The sequence below is a fragment of the Peromyscus leucopus genome, chromosome 19 (assembly GCF_004664715.2).
Source record: "Peromyscus leucopus breed LL Stock chromosome 19, UCI_PerLeu_2.1, whole genome shotgun sequence".
NCBI lineage: Eukaryota > Metazoa > Chordata > Mammalia > Rodentia > Cricetidae > Peromyscus > Peromyscus leucopus.
In genome coordinates this window covers 24,886,497-24,897,894 of record NC_051079.1, presented here as the reverse complement: position 1 = coordinate 24,897,894, position 11,398 = coordinate 24,886,497, and the positions used below count along the sequence as shown (strand labels likewise).

General features: G+C 39.0%; 1 protein-coding gene across 6 annotated transcripts in view; it reads right to left on the bottom strand.

The window, feature by feature from the left end:
- Positions 1-7,230: 7,230 nt before the first annotated feature.
- Matr3 (matrin 3) overlaps positions 7,231-11,398 on the bottom strand; it is a 41,453-nt gene continuing 37,285 nt past the window's right edge. For 5 of the 6 annotated variants that reach the window (XM_028886770.2, XM_028886769.2, XM_028886775.2 and 2 more), the window contains 2 exons: positions 10,798-10,919; positions 7,231-8,289 (listed from right to left, as the gene is read on the bottom strand). In XM_028886770.2, the coding sequence (XP_028742603.1) occupies positions 8,239-8,289; positions 10,798-10,919 (173 nt within the window). In that variant the 3' untranslated portion in view covers positions 7,231-8,238. The remainder of the gene's footprint in view (positions 8,290-10,797; positions 10,920-11,398) is intronic. The other variant, XM_028886774.2, reaches the window with a different exon arrangement.

Genomic DNA, 11,398 nt, shown 5'->3' with positions numbered 1-11,398 from the left:
GGAAGTGACTTCACTTCCGTCGCCGCCGGCCCCGCCCACTCGTTCTGTCTTCGCTTCCCGGCTAGGCCACTAGAGGGCACAAGAGAGAATGAAACTCGGAAGATCTGGTCTGAGTTGTGCTTCTGCTGAGGAGCCAAGGCCTTCCCGGTGCCCAGCAGAGACCCACCTCGGGTTTTTCTAGTTCTGTTGATCTCTCTTGAGACAGATATGACTCCTTATTCGCCCGCCCGACCAGAACGATGGGATTCTGTGGCTATGGGAGCTGGGAACTAAGGTATGCATATGTGGACTGAAGTATATTATATTAAAGAGGGTCATCCAAATAATCTACTCCGATAAACATACTAAAAGTAACTCACTGTCACACTAAGGACACGCACTTATGTCATACTGAGATCCGGACATAAGCAAAAAGCAAAACCAGAGGCACCTATCTGATCCACAAGCACTCATTCTCACACACTTTAAAGACGACCTTCACACCCTCTCAAAAGAAAAGTAGGTGGTTCCTATGCAGCCTGCAGAGCCTCTTTGAAACGAAGACAGGAAACTAGCGCGAACTAAGACAAAACGAAGGAAGGCTCAAAAATTCCCACCAGTAATTCTAGCACTTAGAAGATGTAATAAGCAGGAACACAGGGCCATCCTTTGCTATATGAGACCTTGTCCAATGGAAAAGAAAAAAGGCCAGCAAGGTGTCTTCGCAGTTAAACGCTAGCAGTGTGAGCTTTGTGACCCGAGTTCCATCCCTAAGACCCACATTAAGGCAGAAGAAAAGCACCAACTTCACAACCTTGTCTCTGACCTCCACAAGGTGCCACAGAAAACAAAACTAACCCCCAAACCTTTGAAGCTTAAAACCACCTTTAGTGCAGCGGCCTAAATGCTTAGTCACATGTCCTTGCTTACATCATCAGCAAGCGAAGATCTATGTCAGTGACACTAAGACAAAGATGTGTGAAAAGCTGGGTATGATTTAAGCCCCATTAAGTGTCATTCCTCTGATAAAGGAAAAATGAATTTGGAAATATTTGAATCCAACCCCCCAAAAAAATAAAAAACCCACATGCTTGTATTATCTGCTGAAACCACCACATTCTCCTGGAGTTTTTTGGTTTTTTGCAAACAGTTGCAACGAGCTCCATGGTTTCATCTCTTTCTATAGTACTCAAGGAATGCAGTTGGAGCTGGGCGGTGGTGGTGGCACTCGCCTTTGATCCGATCACTTGGGAGGCAGAGGCAGGCAGATCTTGGTGAGTTTGAGGCCAGCCTGGGCTACAGAGTGAGTTCCAGGACAGGTGCAAAGCTACACAGAGAAACCCTGTCTTGAAAAAAAGGAAAAAGAATGCAGTAGGCCTTTTGTCTTTCCTCAGGTAGCATTTTTACCCTGGGCCAACTGTGGTGACAAGTAGGGTTACTCCTCAGTATTTATTTCTGGCCAGTTCAAAGCCCCAAGGAAACATGGTGGTCTAGGATGGTTCAACTACTTCACCTCCACTTACAGAACTGTATACTAAACTTTTTATAGTGGCCTCTCATCTGCAAGGCAAGTGCACAAATCACTAAGCTGAAGCCCCACAATTATAGCCAACAGGAAGGGAAGGTTTGACTTTGCTGCTGCTGACCAAGCATACAGCTATTAAGAGGAAAGAGACTTGATTATGATTTATCCAAAGGATGATGATAGCTAGTTGGAGTGATGTACAACTGTAACCTTGGCCCTCGAGAAACAAGCCTGTTTGTTGTACATCTGAGCCTCAAAACCACACAGTATTGGTGAGGAACCTGGAAAACAGTCCAAGCTAGGAACAAAGGCAATCAAGACTTGTTTACGTATCCTGTAATCGACCTCAGCACTTGAAAAGATTTCTAATTAGTGTACATGCATGTCTGTATGTATGCCATGTGTGTGGGTGCCTGAGCTTTTGAGCTAGATTAAAAGGTGGTTGTGAGCCGCCACGTGAATGCTGGGAAACTGTAGATCCTCTGCCAAAAGGATCCTATATACTGTTACCCTCTGAGCCATCTCTCTAGTCCCACCCCCACAAGACAGGGTTTCACCCGTAGCTCATGCTCATTTTGAACTCTTAGCAACCCTTCTGTCTCAGTATCCATAGTGTGAGATTACAGAAAAGAGGCACTACACATTTGGCCAACCCAAACCCCTAAAAATTAGGTCGAAGCCAGACCTAATGGCACATGTCTGGAATCCCAGCTACTCAGGAGACTAAATAATTTGCCAGGCGGTGGTGGTGCACACCTTTAATCCCACCAGGCAGGTGGATCTCTGTGAGATTGAGGCCAACCTGGTTTACAGAGTAAATTTCAGGGCAGCTAGAGATACACAAAGAAACCCTTCCCTGAAAAACCAAAAGTAAAAATAAAAAATCAGTTCTATTTGGGCTATACTGAGGTTGCAGGGCCAACCCTGACAATTTAAAGACCCTGTCCCAAAATAAAAAGCAAAGAGGTATAGGAATAGAGTGTTTTCTTAGCACACATGAGGCCCTGATTTCAGTATCTAATACTGGGGTGAGGAGAATCATGAGTTACTAAGGAAGCTTGGGTAGGATGATTCCAACTTCAAGGCCTACTTGGCAATTCAGTAAGACCTGTCTCAAAGCAAAAACAAAGGCAAAGAGTATAGTGACAGAATGTATAGCCTAAGACATGAAAGGGCCTACCTAGGTTAAATCCCCACTATTTCACAAAACACCTAATCTGAGCATGCCAGTCTAGAATCCCAGCATTCAGAAGCAGGGGTACATGACAGACTACACCTTGGGGGCGGGGAGGCTTGAGGATGTAGCTTAGTTGAGTGTCTGTCTACCATGCTCTAAACCTTAAGTTTGATCCACAGCACTAAATAAAAATTGGGCACGTTGGCACACAGAGACGTGGAGGGTAGAAGCAGGAAGATCAGTAGTTCAGATCAGTTTATCATACTCAGCAACACATGGATGTCCTAAGCCACACAACTCCCACTCCTCCCCTCCCCCTTAAACAAAATCCACCACGGTGTCAACATTATCTTTAATTCCAGTACACAGGACACAGAAACAGGCAGGTCTGAGTTGAAGCCAGCCTAGTCTACATATCAAACTCCAAACCAGTCAAGGACACATAGCTGGAACCTATCTCAAAACTAAACACCCCAAACAAAAATCTTGTTTCAAAAAGGGCAAGTCTGCACAAGATCATGAATAACTGTTCTTATTTTGTATCTTGTGAAAGTTAATGATAGAACCTATCACTGAAGTAAACCTATTTCTGAATAACTTGGGGATTTCACTATTCAGTGTTTTTTTGTTTTGTTTTTTTTTGAAACAAGGTCTCGGTACGTGGCTCAGTAGCTTCCAATTAATGACCCTCATGCCTCAGCCTCTCAAATGTTAGGATTACAAGAATGAGTGCAGCTAGTCAACACCTTTGAACTCTATGTGTCAGCATTCTAGTCACTGACAGAGTGGGTAATTATGTAGCATTTTTTCCTTAAAAGAGCTTTCAATAAGTAAAAGCAGAGCAAGTTAAAAAGGGTTAAGAGATCTGGAAAAGAATGTGGATGAGGGACAGATTAATGATGCGTGCCATATTGTAAAAACAGAACTTCTCCAGTTTAGGTTGGTTTCCTACAACTCACTAGCTGCTGAAAAAAGGGCCAGAGACAGTATGTACAAGCATTAGGGTGCAACCAGAAAATTGGGAGTTGTAAGTCATTATTTGCACTGCGAACCATTCCACAGGTTTTCATGGCATTACAATTTAGGTGGCTGTCAAATACACACAGGTTTCTTAGTGCTGAAGACTCAGGACCTTGGGCATGCTAGGCAAGGGTTTTAAGATAGCTCCCTCTACACTGCCAGTTCTAAAGATTTCTTTATAGAAGAGGACAGGACATCCCACCTGAGATAGAGGTCAATACAGAACTTGGTAGGTAGCAATTAATAACTCATTTATAGTCAAATCTAATTTAGGGTGGAAAAAAATTCCATTTAAATGGTTTCTCATGTTTTTCAAACTGCTCTTCATCTGTGACTTGAGGCATTCCTGAGTAATTTGGACCACAAAGTGGTGACGATAGTGCTACCTAATCTTCCATTTTAGGCCTCTGACTCCGATCAAATACCAATGAGAAACCCTCATTTCTGGCCTTACTTTCGATAGGCCGGCACCAAAACTCAAACAGCATCTTGTCCACATAAAGCATTAACTCTTAAAGGAATGGACTCAATCTACCACAAAATAAAACCCTCCTTAACAAAGGAATCTTTCTGCTTCTGAAACAGTATTCATCATGTAGTTTGATACCATATTTTCTTTTTTTTTTAATCCTCAAAGGGGTTCAGTGCTATAGTACTTGCCTACGTAGAATGTACAAAGTCCTGGGTTAGCTCTCCCACACTATAGTGATTAAACTCAGTTAGACATCTTAAGATACATCTCCAGCTGTGGAAGATTCTAAATGAAGGAGATCATGTAGTTCCAGCCAGCCACCAGCCTAGACCTTTCTTCTCCTCCCAAGTGCAAACCTCCAGGTGTGGTCCAACTCCCCAAGCTTCTGCTTAACCTTTAATGTCCAGGAGCTGGCTCTGTAGACCAGAGTGACTTCAAACTTAGATTCCTCTGCCTCCGCCTCCCAGTGCTAGGATTAAAGTGGGGGGCCACCACACCCACTTTTGGCTGCCATTCTTTAACTTCCAAAACACTTATTGTGAAAATGCTCAACAAATTCTGTAACTTGTCATATCACCTTAAAAAAGGAACATTCAGCCAGTAGGTAGTGGCACACATCTTTAAACCCAGCACTTGGGAGGCAGAGCCAGGCGGATCTCTGAGTTCAAGTCCAGCCTGGTCTACAGAGCAAGTTCCAGGACAGGCTCCAAAACTACACAGAGAAACCTCGTCTCGAAAAACCAAAACACAAAAAAAAACCAAGCAAACAAAAAAGATCCCCAAAAATGGGGGACGGGGATGGGGGGACATCCAAAACATTCAGGATATTGCTCAGTGGTTGAGGGTTTATATCCAGCTTGTACAAGACCCTTAGTTGAATCCCTTCCCTTGCAATAATCAACGATTCAGTAAGAGCACATGTGAAGCAGGGGTGTTGGTAGAAAGGAAATCTTTCCCTCCTAGATAACTCAAATACCTTTCATCTCATAACTCAGGAGGCAGAGATAGGTAGATAGATCTCTGAGTTTGAAGCCAGCCTGATCTGAGAGTGAGTTCCAGGACAGCCAGGGCTATACACAGCAACCTTGTCTCAAATCAAAAAAACAACAAAAAGTTTGTAGAGGAAGTCAGCAAGTTGAAAAGGAAACACACACCTTTAATCCCAGTACTTGGGAAGCAGAGACAGGTAGATCTCTGGGAACTGGAAGCCAGCCTGGTCTACATAGTTGAGTTCCAGAACCATAGCTACATAGTGAAACAGAAAAACAAAAAAAACAACAAAGGGGGTCACTGATATGGCTTAGCGGGTAAATGTGCTTGCCATAAGCCTGAGAACTTGAGTCTGATATGGGGAATCCACAGTAGTTAACAAATGACCTCAGAAAATTTTCCTTACTGCCACAAAGGTACATGTCCACAATCCCACACAAGATAAAAACCATAACAACTTCCTCAGAATGTTACCAATTAGTGTTGGTAGCTTATGCTGTAGCCAGAAATTAATCTTCCTGTTACCCCTCACCGCAGACCATCTATACTGCTCATGCTAGGCTCAAACTGAAGCTTAACTTTTGGCACTTTGAGTACACCTGAGAGGGCTGAACTACTGCACACAACAAAATGAAAATTTCTTCTGGGATATGCAAAGCAACACTAGCGGAACTCAAACTTTCTAACAGAGTAAAAAAAACTCAGGGTATCTCTAAAACCTTCACTGAAAATACCAGGAAATATGTTCAAATTTATAGCAGGCATTAAAAAACAATAAAAAAAAAATCAAACCTTTCTTTTATAGGTTTGCCATAAACTAGATCTAAAGAAAGCAGCCATGTGATCAGGTATACAGAAGGTCGGGCAGGATCCCAAATTCAAGTCCAGTCATAGATAAAACAGGGTCTCTATCTCAGACTGAACTCAAACTCCTCATGCTGCTGGAGATGACCTTAACTTGTGATGCTGTCTATATTCCTGAGTTATGGGATTAAAGTGTATGCCTTTATGGGGTCATGCACTTGATTAATGCTCGATGAGTACTCTGCCGAAGTGAAGTAGCTGCATCTACAGGCATCTCAAAAATAAAAAAAACGATAGCCATAATCTGGAAAAAAAAAAAAAAATCTGATATCTTAATGCCACAAATCAAGCTAAATGGTTCAAAGTATTCTTCAAGTTGCCAACTCCAAAAAGTAGGACATAAGAAAATAAGCTAGCACTGCTAATGGATGTGTTTCCATTTATGTGCACAATGTGCTTTTTATTTATTTGTTTGCCTTCTGAGACAAGGTTTTGCAATATAGCCTTGACTGGCCTGGAATTCTCATGTAGACCAGGCTGGCTTCCAACAACTCAGGGCAAAACCTGCCTCTGTCTCCCAAGTGTTGGGATTAAAGGTATGTGCCACCATGCCTGGCCTTGTCCACACTTTTTTTTAATGATTGCAGTTAAGATTTTAAAAAAAGTAAATAATTAGTAACAGTTAAAATTAAATTGAAGAAAATCAGCAAGGATTTTTTGTGCATGTTACTAAGGAAGGCTAAAATTTTACCAACAATATTTGAAATATCCTTTTTTAAGACAATTGGGCTGGAAAGTTTGAAAGACAATTACTAATAATTCTTTGTCACTGAATTAAATTGAAACTATTCTTTGGACTTCAGGTTATCAAATATACCAAAAATCTCTTCCTGATTTTAAAGAGTGACAAAACTAATTTTTCCCATGCTATTTTCAATTCTACTGTTAAAGGCATGGGCATCTCTGAATATGAGCTTTTACAATTTCTTTAATCTCAGCATTTAAAACTAAGGTTAAAGAAAGAAAGAAAGAAAGAAAAACAAAACAAAACAAAACACTGCTCATTTTTAGTAATGTAACAAGAACAAGAAATCCACCAGGACTAAACTGAGATCTTTAGTAGTTTTTAGAACACCCAATCTAGACTTATGAATAAATTGTTAAAGCATGCACAAAAATATAACAGTGAAAAAAAAAAAAAGTAACAACCGACAAAGTTTGGTTAACATTCCAAACATGTTTAACCAACCAATCAACATGGCCTAGGTTTTTGTTTTTTTTTTTATTGGTATTCACTTCAGTAACTTGAATCCACAGATATAAGCAGTATATAACCAGAGTTACAAGTAAACACAGATTATACATGCAAAGTTCTGCTCACAAAGGTCACATGTGCAGGTACATGAATTAGAAGCGTGCGTCTAGAATTATGGCCAAACTCTTTTTAAAATGCAGAAATGTAAAATCACATCCTGAAAATATAGAGATGGTTTACACACTTCAAAAATCAATGTTGCTTATACCAGAGATGTATGACAGCTATAGGATTCAAGTGACAAGCAATAGGTTCTCAGGAAATTAATACTGGTCAAAGAGAACGGGAATATTTTTTACATTTCACTGAAATAACATTTGACTACTAGAATACGAAACCTAGCAGGAACTCAGGGAAAAAATTACAAATCTAAAGCCAATTACTTAATATTTCTTATCATCTAAACAGCATGACATTAAAAGAAAACTGCACCTGCATTTGAATTGCCAATCTCACATGAATGAAGTTCTCTAAAAATGAAATGCAACCAAAACAGCTTCCAAAGTCAAATGAAAAGTCTGCAAGGCTCAGATTAAAATGTGGAATGTTTCAGATGAAAAGTAATAAAAAATACAATTGGTTTTGTTCTTTATTGAATGGAATCAAATGTTGACATTTCTTTGAAGCCTCAAACTACTAAATTTCATTTTTCTGAATGGTTCTATGTTATCTTTCTCTTAGTGGTGCAAGTTGTTTTCCAAAGCTTACAACAGTCAATCTCTACAAAGTACTTTTTGTCTGTTGCCATTCTGATGAAACAAAAACATTTTCATTAACTTAACCGTATGTGTACTTTCTGCTATAACACTTAAACACATGAACAGACATCTATTATTTTTCCACTAAAACAAAAGAGTACAATAGTTTTCTAACTATCAGTATTGTATTTAAAAAAGGTTAACATTAAAATCAAAGAACCATTGTTTTCTTTGAAATAATTAAGCTTCTTGTACATCTTAAGTTTCCTTCTTCTGTCTCCGTTCTTCTGCCAATTTATTCAGGTATTTCTGAGGGGAAAAAAAGAATTACAGGGACTAAGTAACTGATGAGACATTTAGTATATATTTAGTATATATATTAATTGTAAAATAAAATATTCAGTCCAGATTTAGGGACTTACACTAACATCTTAATATTTTATAAATGAGTTATTCAGCATAGAAAACTAAACCAGCTCAGGACACAACAATAAAGCATGAAAAAAAATGGCAAATGTGGAAAATGGATATTTCAATGTGCAATTAACCCTAACTTTTAGAAATGAGAAAACATAAGAACATGATCACAGAGGAAGAAATAGCTCTATTAGATCTTTGTCTTAACAATTTTACTGACCTAAAAGAGCCACAGACAATACTCGAAAGACTATGGCTATGATCGGCTGTGCTCTAATAAAACTTTATTTACAACAGTAGGTGGCTGGGCTACAAAGTATAGTCCTGTCACCTATGATCTCCAATGTACGATTTCTAGACACAGTTCTATTAATACTCTAAGGGAATATCAAACATATTTAAAAACCATTTCCATTTCTGGTTAAAATATATCAGTACTGATTATTGTAGACTGATGAGAGGGTTAAAAGCCATTATATCCTTAAAAAGCAAATGAAAACGAACAAACAAAAAATAAACAGAAAAAAAAACACAACACATCTAGTTAAGTGTCAAAACAAGTAAGAATAGTGTCAATTTATCATTTGAGCAACACAAACTCCCTAATACCTTTTAATGCAGTTGATTCATCTTTTCCCTGAATACTTAAGTCATAAAGCATACCTTTGTAGGTAACACACATGGTTTTGACCCAACATGGCCTAAAATCCAAACAGTGCATTTGGAGTATAAATGAAGCCATACTCATCCTCCTCCCAAAATAAATTGCTGTTAGCACTGAAAATGACCACCATTCTTTTCTTATATCCATAATGTTAAGAGACATAGATTTACATTCGAAAGCAATGCAAATGATATAAGCAAGAATTAAAATGAATTTTAATTCTTTGTCCACCAGTCAACACTGAGATCATTGAATGCTACACAGGTTGTTTCTCTTGTTTGAAAAACCTGGGATTAAAAGTGTTAGGGAGTTCAGATTTGGATGAGGCACCATGAAACATAGCCCAAAGACGATAATTCTACCTTTTTTTTTCTTACTGAGTCAAAGCCAGGACCTTACACATGCTACCAAGAGCTCTGCCACTGAGCCGCATCTCCATACCCCAGAGGTAATTTCATTTTTTCTTTCTTTCACGCGTAAGTAGGTATACACATGCTTAAGCCCATGACTGACAGCAGGCATCCTCCTTGACTGCCCTTTAATCTTATTCATGGAAGTGGGGTCTCTCAATCAAACCCAGACCTTGCTAATAAAGCTAGTTTCACTACCAGCCTGCTCCATTTCCACCTCTGACAGCTGGGATCACAGCCCCCCCCCCCCTAAGCTGGCATTTCAACTGAGTTCTGCAGTCCTCTTGCTTTCACAGCAAGCAGTTTCACCACTGAGCCATCCCCCAAGCCTTCTAAGTACAACTTTACACAGTATTTAGTGTACCAGCATTCTGACTACAATTTCTTACTGTGACTAGGACAGATGTGGAGTATCACAGACTGTCAAGATTCAGAATAGTCAACAAGTAGCCACTTTTCATTATAAATGAAGGAGTGTGAAAACCAAGTCACCTACAATTGAGTTAAGTACTGCTTTCAGATTTGCTTGTATTATTTATTATTGAAGCCTTAAAGAGGCTCCTAACTAAAAAGAATAGGAATTGTTCTTGCTTCCCATTGGGCTTTACTCATTTATGCTGTGATATAGGTAAAAATCAGAGCATCAATAACATTAGAAGAGCAATCTTCAAAGGTTGCTCACACTTATTATCCCAGTACTTTGTTTGGGAGGCTGAGACATGCAGCCTCTCCTAGAAAGGGAGACTCAGTCTCGAAATGAATAAATAAATCAGGGACTCGGTACTCTGTTTCATGTTCAGACCTCCATGAAATCTGAGGAAGTAGTTTGAAAATACTTGAATAAATTGTAAAAAAAAAAAAAAAAAAAAAAAGTGTTAGAAATTATTTCCTTTCTTGCTAATTTACTACATAGCTAAGGTGATCTACTCATCCTCCTGATTTCATCTTCCAAGTCTAAGAATTATGGGTGTACACTACTAAATCAGTTTTTTTGAGACAGGGTTTCTCTGTGTAGCCCTGGCTGTCCTGGATCTTGCTCTGTAGACCAGGCTGGCCTCAAACTCACAGAGATCCACGTGCCTCTGCGCCCGTGTACTGAGATCAAAGGCGTTTGGCACCACCACCTTGAAATCTGGTTTTGAGTGAAGAGGCTCTAAAAGTTCGTAGAACCCATTAAATTCCTTAACGCACAGGCAATTAAGGAAAAATGTCTTTGAGATAAAGCATATGATGGGTCGAAGGACATACACACATTTTACTTATTTATCTCATTTATTTCCATAAATCATTTGTTTTCCATAAATCTCCTCTTACATTCAGCCTTACCTTTAATTTCTGATAATGAGGAAGGCTGCTGCAATGAGTATTCTTTGCAACTTCTTCATTTGTATAAAAGAGTGAACACAGCTTACAGTAAAACCCTGTTTTAGGTATCACATAGTCTATACCTAGAAACACAAACATACATTCTTACAAATTAAGTAAACTTAAATTTTACTTAGTAGTCTCAAATCTTTTTTCCTGACAATAAAACTTGAATCAGACAACATTATTTGTGAAAAGTCCAGTATGGCCTAAGCTAAAAACACAAACAATAGGATATTACTCTTTCTTTTTACTTAACTGATATTCAAGGTCCTACCTATCTGTAGTCATTAAAATGGAAGACAATAATAACAAACACAAAACAATAAGCAATGTGTAATTTTAGAAATCATTATGAGAAGAGAGAACATAGTGGAATGGTAACATAATACAAAATTAGGAGACACATGAAGAGGGAACTAGAGCAATGTCAGTGTAAGTTCACAAATTAATGGTGTGGAAGGAGAAGATAACTTTACATACTATCAGAGCTTATATAAGACCAACTTTTAAATCTTATTTTAATAAATTTGTTGGGCGAAGTGAGAAGGGGAGAAAGCAG